At 40.8% G+C, this 20,131-nt stretch overlaps 1 protein-coding gene across 2 annotated transcripts in view; it reads left to right on the forward strand.

Moving 5' to 3' along the window:
• Positions 1-19,221, forward strand: part of MAP3K19 (mitogen-activated protein kinase kinase kinase 19) — a 59,804-nt gene extending 40,583 nt beyond the window's left edge. Inside the window, exons 10-14 of one of the 2 annotated variants that reach the window (XM_061439373.1) lie at positions 4,354-4,397; positions 6,302-8,752; positions 12,164-12,313; positions 13,758-14,455; positions 18,182-19,221. In XM_061439373.1, the coding sequence (XP_061295357.1) occupies positions 4,354-4,397; positions 6,302-8,752; positions 12,164-12,313; positions 13,758-14,455; positions 18,182-18,248 (3,410 nt within the window). In that variant the 3' untranslated portion in view covers positions 18,249-19,221. Of the gene's footprint in view, positions 1-4,353; positions 4,398-6,301; positions 8,753-9,753; positions 12,123-12,163; positions 12,314-13,757; positions 14,456-18,181 lie in introns of those variants that run through there. The other variant, XM_061439382.1, reaches the window with a different exon arrangement.
• Positions 19,222-20,131: the final 910 nt, after the last annotated feature.

Raw genomic sequence — 20,131 nt, forward strand, 5'->3', positions numbered from 1 at the left:
ATTTGGCAAAACTAATATAATTATGTAAAGTTTAAAAATAAAATAAAATTTAAAAAATAAAATAAAATAAATAAGGAATAAATAGGAAAAATGTATAGAATGTGGAAGAAAATAATAAAAAAAAAACTACCAGAAAGGGAAATATGAAAGTATTTTAGACAAGTGTTTTGGAAGCACTTGTCTGTGAGTTATATAAAATTTGAATAATTTATCTTAATTTTGAACATATCCTAGGTGTATTAATAAATATATCAGAAGTTTAGATTCATGCTTTCATATTTACAAAAAAATGATGATACAGCTTCATTTCAAAAGCAAAGAATCAGACACCACAGAAGTGATGGTGTGCACACACACACACACACACACTGCACACATGTTAGCTATATTCACTATGAATTTTTTTGGTAAGACAGTTTTCCAAGCTCTAAACTGCATTATTGCAGATTCCAAATTAACTGAGTGATAATGAGAGTTTTAAGCTCTATTCCTTTTTCCAATGGAAATTTTAAAATATATGCAGGGTAGTCATTGAAACATATATACTAACATCTTCTCCAATGTATTTATTTTCTAATTTCATATAAAATGATAAATCTATGTTCACTATACAAAGTGAAATAAAAATAAAATATCTGAATAATAGACAAATTGTCTAGCCTAGTGTGCTGTGAAAACCTTGAAAATCTAATAGATCTAAGGATGCTATAGAATGATGGAACTTACCTTCTTTGAAAAATTAATATTTTAAGTATTATCAATAATATAATTTGGATCATATAAATAAGTACAATTACTCAAAGGATTAAATTGTCATTATTAAAACTATTCATTGTTATTATCTAAAAAAAAATTAATATTTAATGTCTCCCTTATTATGACTAGGTAAAATATCATTCACAGCTGAGCCCCAGACTGTGCTTTGATGGCATTGCTTTTCTTTTGAGACATTCTATTTATCCTGTCTTTAATAACCGCTTCATTTCAGCATTTGTTTACTTTCTGTATATCTGTCGCTAATTCATCCCCATCCTGTCTAATGGACCTGAGAAACGCACCTCAGTACAGGCAACTGCACACCAGGTAATTCATTGGTCTGTTTTGTTTTTGGAGACATTACTCCTGGAACATTCTGCCCTCCCGTTTCACTCTGTGTTCCTTGGTCCTTGGACCTCCTGACCAGCTGTCTCTCTGGGAGTTCCTCACTATGATCCTGGAAGTGCCTTGGCTTTCTGTGTTTGATCCCTGTGTGCTGCGTACACAGCTTCCTCTCCCTTGGTTTATACCTCATTTGGCGGCGGCGGGGTGGGGGGCGGTACATAATTTCAGGAGCTTCCTGAAGATGCATGGATTATATTAATGGTAGTTTTTCACCATCTCTGTTTCCTCTGAGCTCTTTTGTTTCTTTCTGTTTTGTTCTCCATATTTTCATGTTAGAGGCTGTTCCCATATGTCAGTTGATCCTTGGTGATTATTGGTTTTTAAGAGGGGGAGTCTAAAAAGTGCCAGGGGCTCACGCGGACTTGTGGAATGGGCAGAGGTGTGAATGGCTGGGTGAGGGATTTCTCTCAGCTAGTTTTCCAGTGAGAAGAATCCAGCCTCCTGCCTGTAGGTTATAAGACTTGAGTGTCACATGTCAAGGTCGAAGCTTTCATTTATCACATTTTCACTCCAGCACCCCGGTTCTGCTCTCAGCTTTACCTAGCACCTTAGCATCTTTCAGGCTCTTCAGAGTATACACTTCCAGCCAGGAATGGAGAAGAGCAACCCTCAGCTATTGGGGCAGGACAGGGAGTCTGGAATCTACTGCTCATACAGACTGAAGCAACCCCTTGTTTCAGTCTTACTTGCATCCCCACCTTTAGAGGTGTCTGGTATTAATATTTTCAGTTCCTTCTCCTTTCTGGGGTTCTCGTTTCTTGTTGAGTTCTCCCTGCTGCAGAGAAAGCTGACAACTCAATAGGTTATTATTTATCCATATAGTTTTCACTGTCAGAAATTTCACTGATGTCATGCATGTGCTACTTTACCTGCTGGGTTTCTGTTGTTATTCTTCCTTATCTTTTAATTATTTATTTTTTTGTTTGGCTGGGCGACTTGCAGGATCTTAGTTCCCCAACCAGGGCCCCAGTAGTGAATGCACTGAGCCCTAACCACTGGACACCAGGGAGTTCCTTTCTTTATCTTTAAAAAAAAAAATTAGTTTACTATCATTTTAGTGGAGTTTGTGGAGAGAGAGGAAGAAAATTTGTACATTCAATCTTTTAACTCATACTTTTAGTTCAATACTCTTTTTATGAGATTGACATGCTACCTACTGCCCTAAGGAGGCAAGTTTTGATACACATTTTTAAAGGCTTTCAATAAATATGATCCCATTACCTACTGGAAAGATCTTACCTCTACATTCTCATCAGAAATATAAAGAGTGCCTTTCCATCTCATGTCATTCCTCATCAATACTGGAGAGTATCCCTCTAAATATTTATAATAACTGAAAGATTTTTTAGCTCAGAGGATTGTACCTATGCAGCCAACTATAAATCATATTTAGTTATATTTCTAGTATTATTTTGTAATATATTTTACACAGAATGTCTCAACCTTTAGAATACAACCTCTATGAGAGCAAGAATTCTGTCTGTCATTCACAATTATATTGTCATCATCTGGGACAGTGTTGGCTACTCAATAGGAACTCAATAAATATTGGCTGAATAAATGGATAAAGAATTGGGGTGGTTCTTTGGCCAGCTGTGGCTAAGCAGAATGCCTGCATCCTTTCTTATTGGGATCCTCTTTTTAGGTGACCGTTTTTTGCTTGAGAATGGCTTCTCTCCCTGTTATACATCTCAGAGAGATTTCTTGAAGGGAAATTTCAAAATGGCAGCCTGTGCCTAAAAAAGGTCCTACAGACATTTTTTTTTTTTTTTTGCCTTCAGAGTATTTTTAAAAAGAAAGCGAGGGAGATTTCACATAAAGTCTCCAGCCTTCTGGCTTCCCTTGGCAATTGGAAGATCTAGCAGTGCTGGATTACCCAGCCGGAATGGACAATACCAACTGAAACTGGGAAATGGATGCCCCAGTAGTTGGGGCACATGATTTTAGTTCACCACTGTCCCTACTTGCCCCACGTCATCCATTTATGTGCCTTCTTCTACCCACTGCAATATTCTTGGGCTTCCCTTGTGGCTCAGCTGGTAAAGAATCTGCCTGCAACGTGGGAGACCTGGGTTCGATCCCTGGGTTGGGAAGATCCCCTGGAGAAGGGAAAGGCTACCCACCCTAGTATTCTGTACAGCCCATGGAGTCGCCAAGAGTCAGACATGACTAAGCTACTTTCACTTTAACCCTGAATACGTTTGGAGCCTTTGGCTTCAGTTTTAAGCTGCAATGGTGAGTGGGGTTTTAGGGACCATTCTGATGTTTTCGTAAGAAGAAAACAACTAGGTTTTACCCTTCCTGGTAAATTCCATCTCACCCTTCCCTGCACCCCTTCAGACTTTATGCTGTATCCCATATTTGAGTTCAAACAACAGTTGCAAGACAATAATACGCAAATATTTTCACATTTCTGTGAAGTCTGGGTTTTCTGAGTAAAAAGCATTGAGAGACCAATTTAAAAAAGGATTGAAGGACAAATATGGCTTGGAAATTAGAGATAAGATATTGCTCCAGAAAGATCAAGGCTGATTTTGCCAAATGCCGTTTGCTTAACTTTCTAGGGTAAGAAACAAACAAACAAGACTCAGAGACACATTTCCCTTTTCTCCTAGAGACATTAGCATACATTTCATAGTAAAGGTCTCTCTTTCTTGGAAGGGAAAGATGGTTCGAACTGCCGACACTCTCTGTAAGCTCTGAGTCTCCTAATTTCAGGGTCTCCTCCTGTGGTGCAACCTCACCACGTGTGCAGGGAAATATCTGGTTCTCATTGCACCAGCTTGCAGGGAAGCGGGGTGCAAGGAACTGGCACTGGGATGACTCATGGGTGATAAGTGCTCTATTTTCTGATCCAGAGGGCGCGTGTTTCCAGAAGGAATATAAATAAAAATAAGTAAATAAATGTCAGACGATGTGTGTACAAATGTTATAAATATAAAACATATGTATAACATGTATTTATATAAAAACCAGTATGTTAAAATAACATCCCCCTAAGTGGCAGTAGTTTTGTGAGGTGATTCTGCACCCACCTCCATGTAGATCACATCTGGAAAAACTTCATTTTACCAACTTTTCCTCAAACCTCAGAGCCAGGATCACTCCATCCACATCCCCTGGCTTAGTGCTGACTGTGTTCACCCTACTACTAAGAATACCTAATAATAATTATTATTTTTCTTATTACAGAGTTTTCTATCTCTGACATGAAGTATAGTAGCCGAAGAATTGAGGTAAGAGTAGTTTTGAGCATTTTTGACTTACGAATTAAAACCAAAGAATCTTGTCAGAGACAAATTCTATCAAAAAACTCAGAACCCAAATCCTCAGCATATAATCTTGTAAAAACAACAACTCACATATAGTTTATAGAGGAGCAAATAATTTCTGAGAAAATTATATCTTGACATGTATATATATATTTTCTGGGTATAGTTCTCCACATTATGAAGTGAGTAGCTCTTTTGGACATACCTAATTTTTCTTTTTTTAATGCATTGAGAAGTTAGGTGATTCTTTTTCCATAGTAGAAAGATTTTCCCGGTTGTCTCATTCGTTAAGTAAAGCATTTTGAAAGAGGCTTGCAGTTCTCCAACTGTCTGGCTCTTCTGTATCCTTTAAGTCTTTGAGAAAATACATATATATTGCTTAGTGTTGAAAAAAAAAGTTCATTTGCCTAAAAAAAAAAAAAAAGGCTGCTACTAGGGAGATGTTTAAAGCACTGGAAGAATCTGCTTGTACTTTTGAGAAGTCATGTAGGCAATAAAACTGGGGAATTATACTGTGTCTCTCCTGTTTTTCATGCCTATTTCTAGTCAGATTTCTTTTCCTCTCTTTTAACACGCGGGTGGCAACAGAATGAAAATTAAACATGTAGCTCTTCGTTACCACTCATGATCTATGCTTTTCTATGCTATATCATTAGGTTTCAAATCTATATACACAAGGCCACAGTGAAACATGTAAAGAGTTTATAGCTTAACTGAGCAAAAAGCTGAATATTATATATTGGGTTACACTGACCTCTAGAGGCTGATAATAATAAGACCTGGCATGCTGCAGTCCATGGGGTCACAAGGAGTCGGATACAACTGAGAGACTAAACTGAACTGAATTTGAAAAGAGTTGGAAGGCCAAGGAAATTTTAAAAATTTAGTGAGCTAACTTTCTCTTTTTAGATTTTTTGGCCACACTTCAAGGAATATGGGAACTTAATTCCCCAACCAGGGATCGAACCCACATCCCTGGCAGTGGAAGTACGGAGGCCCAGCCACTGGACCATCCAGGAAGTCCCAGGAGCTAACTTTCAAGTGTATGGCATGGCAGATTTATAAGCCACCTTCAGCAAAACAATTCAGCCAAGCAATGAGGAGTAGTTGTGTTCCATATGAAAATTCTGAGTTGGTCTGAATGATCACAGAGTAAATAAATGTAACAGCAATTTTAAGCCGTTCTAAGCGGGAATTTTAGGAGAAGGCACTGGCAACCCACTCCAGTACTCTTGCCTGGAAAATCCCATGGACGGAGGAGCCTGGTGGGCTGCAGTCCATGGGGTCACTAAGAGTTGGACACGACTGAGCGACTTCACTTTCACTTTTCACTTTCATGCATTGGAGAAGGAAATGGCAACCCACTCCAGTGTTGTTACCTGGAGAATCCCAGGGACGGAGGAGCCTGGTGGGCTGCCATCTATGGGGTCGCACAGAGTCAGACATGACTGATGTGACTTAGCAGCAGCATCAAGTGGGAATTTTAAGTTTTGAATAAATTCATTGGAAAGTAAACAGGAAAGAGAATAGATACAAAGTAGAAATAAAACAGAATGTAAACAGAAATGACAATAGAAATCTTTAAAAATGTAAATGTTTTATAATTTATATGATAGAGGCTTTATTTTTAATAGATAAGCATGAACCTTGTAATGTTAATATTAATATTAGTTTTTAATATTACCTTGGTCCTAAGAAAACACCAGGAATGAGATTTTAGTTTTTTCAATTGTGATCTCCAGAATAACTTTGTACTTTAAAGCCCTTCCTAAAGAGAATCTTAAAATCTCTTCACATTACTTGAAACCAGTTAACATGAAATGCATATGTGTTTCTACATTCTTTAATTTTTCTTTCTTTCCTTTTAGTTCTCTCTGCCACCACTATCATCTCTGCCCATGAGATCTGGTCTCCTTACTATACCCCTAAGTCACAAGGATCAAAAAGCGAGAGAAAGAAATATGCCACGCCTTGTATCTTTCATACCTAAGTTCTCAGAGCCTATTAGTCAATCTGATGAATTTAGACCATCAAATAAGCAGAAGGAAGCACCGATCAAGATGTTAGCAGATCAGACTCTCAGATCCTTTGACGGTTCTATTTGGTCCAGAAACATGTGCTCTTTTTGGAAGGCTCACCATCACAGACAACACCTGGAAAAGGAAGCGAGCAGGAAATCCAAGGAAAGAGAAGGATGTGTCAACATTGAAGTCTTTCACTTTGAAAAAGGACAATCTTTAGTGTCCCTGGAGAATTTCAAGGAAGGCAACTTTCCTACAGGTAGGGAAGAGGATACTGACTGCCATGGTAATGAACTGAGAAGAGCAGAAGAGAACGCTCCATCTCTTTCATCGGGAAAGAAAGGGGATTCAGGAGCCAGAAACTATGAACAAGATTCAGAAGTTGGATATACCAAGCCAATCAAGTTCCAAGAAGCCCTGCCATCAGATATAGGTCTAAGCCAGGATGAAGGGACTAAAAGTGATAAAGCTGATTCAAAAAGTGCTTCAGCACTTAAAGGCGAAGCAATTGAACTAGACCATATTTCAGAAGATTACACTCTTCGTAAAAGTTTGTCTGATGCAGTCACTGATGGCCCCATTGAAAAGCTCTCAGAAGATCATAGCAGCATGGAGACAAGCACAAAAATATCAGTAGCAGAAACAACCAAACCAGAAATGAATGGGACGGTGCCTCTTATCCACATCACTTTCCCTGGAGATGAAACTCCCAAAGAACCAGCAATAACCAAACCAAGCCTCCAAAAACGAAAGGGCATCCTTCGTAGCAATAGTAGCTTGAACATACTTGCACACCAAGAAAATGACAAGCATAAGGTGAAAACCCAGAGAAATAAGTTAGATTCAAAGACCAAGACCAGTAACAGGACACCTCAAAATTTCATGATTTCCACTGAAGTTTCTGTGAAGCCTACCACGCATAAAACCAGTATAAAAACTCAAGTTTTTCCTGCTTTGGGGCTTGTGGATCCCAGACCTTGGCAACCACCCAAGTTTCAAAGGAGAATGCCACAGACAGAAAGGAAGCAATCTGCTTACCAGGCTTTGAAACCTAAAAAGCCGTCATTCCCTTGCCTCTATAAAAATCCAGGAATAGAAAAGTCTTCTGTTCCTCTCTCTGCTCAACCAGCAGAGCCAAGACTGAATTACTTAGATCTGAAGTATAGTGACATGTTCAAAGAGATCAATTCAACTGCGAATGGGCCTGGAATCTATGAAATGTTTGGAACTCCTGTTTATTGTCACATGCGAGAGGCTGAACGGCATGAAAACAAGTATCACCGAGAGATATGCTCAGCTCCATCAGGCAGATGTATCACCAATAAATGTCGATCTTCACACAGTGAGAGGAGCAGCAATAGCCGAAACAGACTTTCTCAGAAAAGACCGCATAGTAAACCCCCCAAATCTTCTCTTGGCATTAAACAAAAGCACAGAAGTTTAATTTCTAAAGAAAAGGATTTCCAGACTGTAGGTAGCACCCTACAAGATGCTGAAAATGGTGATGGCATTTCAGAAACAGGGTGGCAGATTAAGTCTTCAGGAAATGACTTTCTATCTTCGAAAGATGAAGTTCAGCCCATGAACTTGGTTCAGGCTCACGAGCAGTTCACTGAACAGAATGATTTCTTTCCTGTCTCAGATTTGTCCATTGTTGAAGAAGTCTCTATGGAAGAGTCGGCTGATGAAGAAGACATTTCTAACAATCAGATACTTGCCACGCGCCTCAGAGATCTGCATCAGCTTGAAGAGCTACGCCACCAGACCCCATTTGTCCTTTCAGAAAACAGCTGGGCAGTACCCAGTGAGAAGAGTTCCAACATGCATGTACTGCAAGAAGAGCAGAAGGTAGCATCTCCCGGTGAAACAAATGCCAACCAAATTTTAACTAACAATGTAGACTTTGATAGTTTTTCAGATAAGTCAAAAACTCTTAGGAGTTTCTCTTCCCAGGAGAAACAAGAAAGTGTAACTTCTCAAGCATATCAACACTGGGCGCTGTTTTTGGATCATGATAGTTTAACTAATGAGTCAATTCCATATCAAACACTTGGAAAAACTTTAAATGAGGCAGATTCAATTTCCCAAGAAATTCTAGACTCTGTAAAGAATGAAGAATTGACAGATGAACTCTTAGGTTGTCTAGCTGCAGAACTATTAGCTCTTGATGAGAAAGATGACAACTCTTGCCAAATAATGGCAGATGAAACAGATCCTGAAAGCCGAGATTTTGTCCTCAGCAAGAGAGGAAATACCATGCAAGAATTAGGTAGAGAGACAACAAATGTCAAAATACAGGTTGGTATAACTAGAATCGGGCTTTCCTAGTGGTTCAGACAGTAAAGAATCCACATGCAATTCGGAAGACCTGGGTTTGATCCCTGGGTTGGGAAAATCCCCTGGAGGAGGGCATATCAACCCACTCCAGTATTCTTGCCTGGAAAATTCCATAGACAGAGGAGCCTGGCGGGCTATAGTCCATGGGGTTGCAAAGAGTCAGACACAATTGCGTGACTAAGCACCGCACATCACATAACTAATAATCAGAGATTCACTGGGGCGGGAAGGGACCTCAGAGACACTGTGCTTCAAACCCCTTATTTTCAAATGGGGAATCAGAAACCCTAAGGAGTTAAACAGTTTCATCAAGGTTTCATTGTTTGGTTGCAAGTTTGGAATCCAGGTCCCCTGACTCTCATGCTGTTTTCATTATGCTGCCTCACTTCTAGAATTTAGCTAGCCTGACACTGCTTTGGAATCACTTTGGGCACATTACTGTAGCAAAACTACTTACTAAAATAGGTAGATATTATATTTGGTGATGATATTTTCAATCAACAACTAACAGCTGGGAGATAATTGTGGGTAAAGCATTACTCTAGGTGGTATGTGAGATACACAGCCCCTGAAGTAGCTCACCATCTAGTTCCAAAAAACATATGAAGACACAAAAAGATCTTTTCTCAAAGATTCCCTGCACTTGAGCATTTGTTGCCAAATGGTTTGCTTTAATAGAAAAATATTATTGATGCCTCCTATGTTCCTGGTATTGGGATAAGAACTGGAGACATGATAGGGTACAAGACACAGCCATTGCTCTCAAGAAAACATAAGCAATAATCCTGAATACATTAAAAAAATTTTGTTTGGCATTGGAGTTGGAATGGGGAGAAGAATATTAACAGGTGGTAGGGTTACGGGTGTCTTAGTTTTCACTGAAGTATATCACCCTCCGGTTCTACTAAATTTTTTTTAAGATGAAAGTTTTTGTTTGTTTGCTTGTTCTCCTACCCCAACAGACTTGGAGTTTGTTTATTGGCTGTACCTTGCGGCATGCAGGATCTTAGCTCCCTGATCAGGATTAGAACTCGCACCCCCTGCTTTGGAAAAGTGTGAAGTCTTAACCACTGGACCACCAGGGAAGTCCTATCTTCTCCTAAATTTTTAAGATAGAAGCATTCGGTTTAGCTGAAACAGTCACTAAACACTAACTAGGGTTATATCATGCTCTTTCAGGATCAGAAATAATTATTGTAAATAATTGAACAGAAGAATACACAAGGTGAGAACTTGACATATATAAGTGAGACACATTATACTGTCTCCTTTCTGTCTTCATAACAGCTCCATGAGATCAGTCCTGGAGGTAATAACAAGTCTCCATTCTGCAGATGAGGAAATCGAGGTTTAGAAAGTCTCGCAGGGAGTGAGCGGTGGGGAGGGGCATCCTGATTCCAGCCCAACACTTTTAATCACTATACAGGGGGAATATTCCTTGCCATAATAGGCCAGCTCCACCCTCATGGTGAGCGTGGTCTCTGCTGGGAGGTGGATAGTGATGCAGAAAGGCTGCCAGGCTTGGGTGGGAGACAGGGGTACATGTGTACACGCCTGTGTGTCTGAGATGGGTCTACAAGTCTGCCAGTTCACATTCAAGAAAAGCTAACAAGCTGGTAAATATAATCAGCCCATAATCCTACCCTGCAATTGGAATAAAAAACTGACCTTCTGTGATCTTTCATTTCCAAGCAGTCCTTATATTTCGGTTTGAATAGAAACATGAAAGGCTGGGGAGGAGGAGGAACCCATGAGGCCCTTTGAAGGCACCTGGGGTCATTTCTAAGAAAGGTGATCCTGTGCCATGTCTTATTCTTAAGGGCCTTTTCTGTGCCTCTACATCACCATCATCATTTATTTTTAAGAACTCTTAGAGGAGATCCAGACAAAGTATTTTTGGTTCTGATCAAACAGTTGGAAAACATGGTGTAAGCTCTACAAAGATACTTATTTCCCAAGGGCAGGGCCTCTAAAGGTTTACTGTGGATACATATCTCTTGAGGATCACACTGAAATGTAGAACTGATTCCATATGTCTGAGGTCTGAGATTCTGCAAGTTTAACCAGCTCCCATGGGATATTGATAGAGCTGGTTTGCAGATTCTCCTTTGAGTAGCAAGGGTCTAGAGGACCATGGATCTTCAGTCTATTGCAGCTGGTCTTGACCTTCAGACTTGCTTGTTATGCTTGTGCATGCATGCACATGTATGTAAGAAAGAAGGTTCGGGGAATTCCCTGGGAATCCAGTGGTTAAGACTCCCGAAGGCTCTGGTTCAACCCCTGATTGAGGACCTAAGATGCCACAAGATATGTGGCACAGCCAAAAAAAAAGGAGAGAGAGAATATCTATATGTATGTATATTTGTGTATAAATGTGTGTATGTGTATGGAAATGTAGGTATAAATTCTTTTATGTGTGTGTGTGTGTTTGCGTGTATGGGTGTGTTGTGGAAATAGAACAGGCAAAGGCTATTTATTCAGAGCTCATTATAACAAAGGAGTCAACCACCATTATTTGCATTTGGTAGAGACTCAAATGGAGAGGGCAATGGCACCCCACTCCAGTACTCTTGCCTGGAAAATCCCATGGACAGAGGAGCCTGGTAGGCTGCAGTCCGTGGGGTCACTAAGAGTCGGACATGACTGAGTGACTTCACTTTGACTTTTCACTTTCATGCATTGGAGAAGGAAATGGCAACCCACTCCAGTACTCTTGCCTAGAGAATCCCAGGGATAGGGGAGCCTGGTGGGCTGCTGTCTATGGAGTCACACAGAGTCGGACACGACTGAAGCAACTTAGCAGCAGCAGCAGCAGCAGCAGCAGAGATTCAAAAAAGCAGGCAGAGGAGTGAGAAGGATTTTTAGTGGAAAAAGGCTTCAGGTGTGCCCTGATTCGGAGAAGGTAATGGCACCCCACTCCAGTACTTTTGCCTGGAAAATCCCATGGACGGAGGAGCCTGGAAGGCTGCAGTCCATGGGGTTGCTGAGGGTCGGGCACGACTGAGTGACTTCCCTTTCAGTTTTCACTTTCCTGCATTGGAGAAGGAAATGGCAACCCACTCCAGTGTTCTTGCCTGGAGAATCCCATGGACGGGGAGCCTGGTGGGCTGCTGTCTATGGGGTTGCACAGAGTTGGATAGGACTGAAGTGACTTAGCAGCAGCAGCAGTGCCCTGATTGGAGGCTGTTGTTCTGGGGAGGTTGTTGTGGGGGCTGGTTAACTGGAAGGGGCCTCCCGTGTGATTGGTTAAGGGTGCATATTTGGCCTTCTCTGATTGGTCCGAAGTTAGAAAAGGAAGATTCTCCTATCTGCCCTTTCTCTCTGTCCCAAGGACTCAATGTAATGATGACATTTTTTGTCTCATTCTTCCAGAGATACAGTAATGGCTTCAGGAGATATGACAAAGAGGAGAGATTTTTCAACCCACATGAAAAGAAGACATTTTCTGAAAATAGTTTAAAGTATGAAGAATCTATCCTGTGGACCAAGGGTGAGATCCTCGGGAAGGGAGCATATGGCACAGTAAGTGAAACAGGAAGCTTGCTGAAATAAAAAAACCCCATTCCTCCTCGACCCCTCCCTCTTTTCTAATCTTCCTGTTTGCCCTCCCCACTCCATATACACTTTTACTTAGAGATCTTTCAGTTGGAAGTAATAGGCAACCCAACCCAAACCACCTTGAAGAAAAGGATGTCCACTGTTTTATGCAACTGAAGTGTCTGGAGTAGGTCTGACTTGGGGCACAGCTGGTTTCAGAGGTCAAATAACGTCATCAGAGTCTGGCCTCTCTGTCTCTCCTTTTGGCTCTCGTTCTCAGGCTCGTTCTCAGGCTTCATGGGGTGGTTCAGTTCAGTTCAGTCACTCAGTCGTGTCCGACTCTTTGCAACCCCATGAATTGCAGCACGCCAGGCCTCCCTGGCCATCACCAACTGCTGGAGTCCACCCAAACCCATGCCCATTGAGTCAGTGATGCCAACCAACCATCTCATCTTCTGTCGCCCCCTTCTCTTCCTGCCCTCAATCTTTCCCAGGATCAGGGTCTTTTCAAATGAGTCAGCTCTTCGCTTCAGGTGGCCAAAATATTGGAGTTTCAGCTTCAACATCAGTCCTTCCAATGAACACCCAGGATTGATCTCCTTTAGGATGGACTGGTTGGATCTCCTTTCATTCCAGGGGACTGTCAAGAGTCTTCTCCAACACCACAGTTCAAAAGCATCAATTCTTTGGCGCTCATTGTATTTCTAGCCTCTCCTTCTCTGAGGGTCAAGTCCTGTGGGAAAGAGGTCTTTTTGTTCAACAATTCAAGTTATGTTACCCAAAGTTGGGAGAGCCATTGCCAAGAAGCAAAAACAAAAGATATTTCTTATATTTTGTGAATTGCATAAAATACCATCTAAAGTCCCAGCTGCTGCTGCTAAGTCGTTTCAGTCGTGTCTGAGTCTGTGCGACCCCACAGACAGCAGCCCACTAGGCTCCTCTGTCCCTGGGATTTTCCAGGCAAGAATACTGGAGTGGGTTGCCATTTGGGGTATATGTATATGCATAGCTGATTCACTTTGCTGTACACTTGAAACTAACACAGTATTGTAAATCAACTGCAGTCCAATAAAAATTATTACTCCAAAAATTTTTTTTAAAAAGCCCAAGCACTGTACATGGTATTGGGTTAACCAAAAAGTTTGTTTGGGTTTTTCAGTAAGATGGTATGGAAAAACCTGAACAAACTTTTTGGGCAACCCAGTATTTGCACAGATTGCTAGAGATGACTGAACCTAAGCTATTATGATATGCATTCACCATGCTACTTATCCCAATCTTTGCTTCCTTGCAACTTTCAATTTGTTTAAGTATAATAATTCACATTTACACAAGGATGTATCATCTTAGAGAAAAACCAGGGTTTGGGAGGCATTTTGTGAATGAGTCACTTTTTATATTTAATAATAAGGTATTGGTTTGCTTCTAGGTATATTGTGGTCTTACTAGCCAAGGACAGCTAATAGCTGTAAAACAGGTGGCTTTGGATACCTCTGATAAATTAGCTACTGTAAAAGAATATCAGAAACTGCAGGAAGAAGTCGATTTGCTCAAAGCCTTGAAACATGTCAACATTGTGGCCTATTTGGGGACATGCTTGGAGGAAAACATCTTAAGCATTTTCATGGAGTTTGTTCCTGGTGGCTCCATCTCTAGTATTATAAACCGTTTTGGGCCATTGCCTGAGATGGTGTTCTGCAAATATACAGAACAAATTCTGCAAGGTGTTGCTTATCTCCATGAGAACTGTGTGGTGCATAGAGATATCAAAGGAAATAATGTTATGCTTATGCCAACTGGAATCATAAAGCTGATTGACTTTGGCTGTGCCAAGCGTTTGGCCTGGGCTGGCCTAAATGGCACCCACAGTGACATGCTCAAGTCCATGCATGGGACTCCATATTGGATGGCCCCAGAAGTCATCAATGAGTCTGGCTATGGACGGAAGTCAGACATCTGGAGCATTGGCTGTACTGTGTTTGAGATGGCCACTGGGAAGCCTCCACTGGCTTCCATGGACAGGATGGCAGCCATGTTTTACATTGGCGCACACCGAGGGCTGATGCCTCCTTTACCAGATTGCTTCTCAGAAAACGCAGCAGACTTTGTGCGTGCATGCCTCACCAGGTAAGAAACTGAAAGCAAGAAAGGAGGATAAATCCCCAGAGATTTCAAGCAGTTGACATTTCCCCTGAGATGTATGGCCCATTTTTAGCTCTGCTCAGGTTACAAAATCAAGTGGGGAGTGATTTTGCTCTGAAAAGAATCATGAGTAGCCACATTGGGTGATGTGTTCTGTGTTGTACCAGGGTGTGGGGGTAATGCTTCAAGTGGGAAGTGTCTCAATTAAGTGTCTTATCAGGTCCAGACAGTACTTGCTCAAATCAATGGATGTGCAAGAATTGCTATTTATTTGCAAGATCTGTTTATTTACCAAAGAGACATCTTCCCAGGGACTAGCCATGGTGAAATGGCATCATCTGTGCTTAGCTTCCCTCCCCTTTTGGGGAACCAGTGTTCTCATTCCTTCCTAAAACTGGCTCTCAGGAAAGTATGTGAGAAATTCATTCATATCAAGGAAATGACACGAATTGATTAATCAATGATTGACAGATTTAATGTATTATTCCCCCAGAAACACTTGCATTTAAAGTGAGAGGAAACATTTTGAGTCAAAGGAACAAATCTATAATTGAAGTATTTCAAGCATCAAGTGGGTAGTGTTTGGGGAAGCAGAAAAGTCCCAGAAGGTCACCTCTGTCTTCCTCTTCCAGCACCTTTATATCGATCAGCCTGACCTGGTTGATTTCAGGGAATCACAGAGGCTAGGACAGCACCACATACTCCAGGGTTGAGGCGGGGGCGGGGTGCAGTTCTGGGCATCCCCAGATGCAGATGCCCTAGGTATCCAAGGATGGATTTGCAGGCAGAGCTATGGACACAGAACTGCCCCTTCCTGTCTGCCAAAACACCTCACAAAAGGGACACAAATGTGTTAGGAATATCATATGGACCAGTACTAGTTTGGGAGATTGGTTTTACCTCTTAAAACTACTGTGGTTACTTTCTTCTGAATTGAACAATGATCTATTATTGATCCACAACAACTGCTTGCTACTTTTTTTTTTTCAAGTTCTCATTAATACACACAAACAGCTTTACAGAGAAAGGGTGGAATTTTTTTTTTTTTTTTACTTTCCTTTTGAACCGCTGCTTCATAAACTAAGCAATACACAACTCATAATCAATTAACAGGGTTGTTGTGAAGGTTAAGTGAAACGGTGTGTGTAATTGCTTAGCATAGCATGGAGTACATAATTAGGGCTCCACCATTAATAACCCATGGGAGAATGTTAATACACCTTACCTAATGAGTGTCATGCAAGCATATAATTATCTCCTGAAATTCTAAGCCAAAGACCCTAAGGACTCTAGAATCTTGCCTGTTGTCTATGAAAATAACTCCTTGGAGGTATGGATATTCATAAATAAAAGGGAAAGGCACTCAAAGATTCATAAGTAGAGATGATCAGGTTAAAAACTAGGAAAAAGGACTGAATATAACAAATGAATTTGGGGAAGCAGTCAGAATAATGACGGGGTACTACTATGGGCAGGTTTCAGAAATTCTGGGGAGTCAGGCCAAGGAGTTTAACTTTGTTGCAATAGGCAGTGGAGATCAGGGAACTGCAAAGAATTTGGGGTAAAGGACGCCATGACAAGAAAAGTCTTTGGGGAGGAACGTCAGGTAGCAGATTCTGTAGAGGGACCTTGAATGGAGGCCATTCTGGAATTCAGATCTTGGACTTTGATGGTAATGGAAGCAGTGGGAGTGTAAAGGAGATTCCAAGACATTTTAGAGGAAGGTGAATCAGGACTTGATGATGGATGATGATAGGATCTCATGGTTTTGAACCTGGATAATGGGAGAAATAATAGAAAGTTGTGAATGAGGAATAGTGGAGGAAGTTGAAGGAAATATTTGAAGCTATAGAATTGTTGCTCAGGAAAGCAGTGAACATTGGAGATGTGTATTTGAAAATCAAAAGGTTGGTAGCTATAACCATGAAAAAATTAGAGGGCTGAGGAAAATGTTTTTGAAAATACTCATGGGAGAAGATAACACAGTATGCATAGAATTAATTCTGGTACTCAACTGGAAGAAAGGGAGGGAGGCGAGTTGCCCCATGGGGGAAGAATAAAGAGGACAGTTTCTCTTAAGACCAAGCAGACATTGTTTCAGAAAGAAGCAGGGTAGTGAATACTTCAAATGCTACAGAAATGGAGGCTGAGCTCACTAAATCTGGTAAGGAGAAGGTTATGCTTAGTTTCACAGGGACTACTTTTTTTTTTTTTTCTGTTTTTTTGGCTGCACTGTGCAGCACGTCGGATCTTAGTTCCCTGACCAGGGATCAAACCAGTACCCCCTGCCCTGGATGCACAGAGTCTTAACCACTGGACTGCCAGGAAAGTCCTCCCTGGTCAGGATTAATTTTAAAAGGACAATTTGTAGAGAGATAAGTAGGCCAAATAGTAAAGATTTAGGATACTGAATGTTGAAAACAAGTTATTGGACTTGCCGAACTTAGAGAAATTTGGCAGGAATAGAAGATATAGGATGGCAGCTAGAAATGATGGTCACTTAAGGACATTTTGGAGAGGAAATTTCTGCATATTTTGAAGACTGGAGAAAGAGCCTCTGGAAGGGAAGAGATTTTTTATTTTAGAATCATTCATGATCACTTTCTTTTAAAAGTATTTTATTTTTATTTTCATTTTGGCTTGGGCTGTTCTTTGTGGTCATTTGCTTCCAAAACGACCAAGATAGCAAATTTAATCAAAAGAATGCCCAAGGAATAATTTACTGCAGAAAACTATTGACTAGTTCATTAGTTCACTGACCAGTTCATTGTCAAAAGCGTTTTATTAAATTTATTTTTAATTGAAGGATAATTGCTTTACAGTATTGCATTGTTTTCTACCAAACATCAACATGAATCAGCCATAGGTTTAACTATGTCCCCTCCCACTTGAACATACCTCCCCATTTTGATTTCTTGAGGCAAGGGAAAAAACCCAAGCCACATGTGTACTTCATGTGTCCAACTTCATAAGTCGCTTCAGTTGTGTCTGACTCTTTGCGACCTTATGAACTGTAGTCCACCAGGCTCCTCTGTCCATGGGATTCTCCAGGCAGGAATATTGGAGTGGGTTGTCATTTCCTTCTAAAGTGGATCTTTCCAGCCCAGCGTTCAAACCTGCATCTCTTATGTCTCCTGCATTGCCAGGCAGGTTCTTTACCACTCGTGCCACCTGGTAATTAAGAAACTGTCTCCCTTTATGCTCATCCAAGAGTACCCCAAATGGGGTTATTTAATCACCAAAGCATATTTAAATCCAGGGCTTTTCAATCCTGGATTTCTCTAAATTTAAAAATAAATTTCATGCTAACTAAAAGTGCATTAAACTGTACATCTAAAAGTGTATTTTACTCTGTGTAAATTATCCCCCAACAAATTGAACAAAAGCGCTATGGAAATGTAGGGACTCGTTTTGAATCAGGTAATAATTTTTGTATTATTACTATGTTACACTTTAAAAGCTGTATATACATTAAAAATAAAATTATCCCAAATGAGTTAGGTGTTGTTATCCCCATGTTACTGATGAGAGAAGAGTTGGAGTCCCTGATTTAAGATCACACAGCTAAAATCTGGAGTCTGGACTCAACCCAAGTCTGTCTGACGGGCACAGGTTGTACTTCCACTGTTACAGTAGGTATTTTGAGTCAAGTAGATGTAGTTGGCAGGCACGTTGCTGGGTGCTTATTCTAATGTGTTTTTGCCTTCTTAGGGACCAGCATGAGCGACCCTCTGCTGTTCAGCTTCTGAAGCACTCCTTCTTGAAGAGAAGTCACTGAGCAGACATCAGGACTTTTCAGCTCCACTACAGATACTTTGTTACTGTTTCATTGTGGAAATGATGGTTTAGGGACCCTTATTCCTACTGGAAAGTCAATCTAACCCAATTTAACCAGATCCTGCAATGTCACTAACTGAAAAGTTGTAGTTACGTTAGCCTTCTCTAGCTTCAGGCACAATTGCCCATGTATATGAGCAAATTGGGAAATAGATGGTGAAACAGTGTCAGACTTTATTTTTTTGGGCTCCAAAATCACTGCAGATGGTCACTGCAGCCATGAAATTAAAAGACGCTTACTCCTTGGAAGGAAAGTTATGACCAACCTAGATAGCATATTAAAAAGCAGAGACATTACTTTGCCAACAAAGGTCTGTCTAGTCAAGGCTATGGTTTTTCCAGTGGTCATGTATGGATGTGAGAGTTGGACTGTGAAGAAAGCTGAGCACCAAAGAATTGATGTTTTTGAACTGTGGTGTTGGAGAAGACTCTTGAGAATCCCTTGGACTGCAAGGAGATCCAACCAGTCCATCCTAAAGATCAGTCCTGGGTGTTCATTGGAAGGACTGATGCTAAAGCTGAAACTCCAATACTTTGGTCACCTCATGTGAAGAGTTGAGTCATTGGAAAAGACCCTGATGCTGGGAGGGATTGGGGGCAGATGACAGAGGATGAGATGGCTGGATGGCATCAACGACTCGATGGACAGGATTCTGAGTAGACTCTGGGAGTTGGTGATGAACAGGGAGCCTGGCATGCTGCGATTCATGGGGTCACAAAGAGTCGGACACAACTGAGCGACTGAACTGAAGTGATGAGCAAATTGTCTTGAACAGTAAGAAGAGAAAAATTCCAGTGTTTACAGTTTTATCCAGGAACTACAAATTCTCTTGATTTATATGCTATTTCCTTCTATTTTTTTGCCTGTTAATTTTAATGTCATTAGCTCAAAATAAATTGTATAAAAAAGTAAATGTATTTTCTTGCTTGGTGGGCAAAGGCACTTATTTAATTCTTACAAAGGAGAGTGGAGGAAGGTGAGAAGGTAGAGGAGAAAGTCACTAGATTCAGATTACGTAGGCAGCAGCCTTAACACTGGCGATTACAGGGGCCTCAACATTAACAGGAAGAGCTAAGGGTCTTGGCCTTTCATTGCCAGAGGGTCCCCTAACTCCTCATAAGTTCCCACCTATAAGAAGCTGGGCTCTACAAGGTGGGCTCCATAATCCTCAGGCTGCCTTCCCTGCGCTTTGTACTATGATTTGAGGTCTTCACTTGTTTAGAGTTAATATAATCATTACTGCACTGAGAACTAGCTAAACATAAGCCAGCTGGTGGGATAAAAGCTCATTGATCTGATAAGGGGAGAGTGGGTCAGCATACAAACTTTTCTAGGATATTTTGCTCACATCACCTGATGGAAGGACATCCGTGCTAAGGTCACTCTTTCATTTCCAGGACACTGAAAAACCTTGCAAAAGTGCATGGGGATAAGTTGTCAGAATTATTACGAAGTCTTAAGTTGGTGGACTTTTTGATAAGGTTTGCTGTGACTCCACTCATCTATATTTCATTGACACCTACTGTCTTTAGCCAGGTCTACAGATATTTAGTAGCTGGTATCATTTGAAGATGGCATAACTACAAGCTAACTTGAGGGGAATTCTAATTCTCACCAGTTGTGAAGCTTTGTCAAAATCAAGCTGCTTCTTGAGAAGTTTTTGAGATATGTGAAACACGGTCCAGCTAAGGTAAGAGTTTACTTTGGCCAACATGTTTAGAAGGTTCTTTGAGGGTATACCTTCCTTCTCTCTCTCTGGTTTGTAGGGTTCTTCCCTCACATTTGATAAAAACTGAAGGGATACTTTGCTTATTTTACTTGTG

The sequence above is a fragment of the Bos javanicus genome, chromosome 2, assembly GCF_032452875.1.
Source record: "Bos javanicus breed banteng chromosome 2, ARS-OSU_banteng_1.0, whole genome shotgun sequence".
NCBI lineage: Eukaryota > Metazoa > Chordata > Mammalia > Artiodactyla > Bovidae > Bos > Bos javanicus.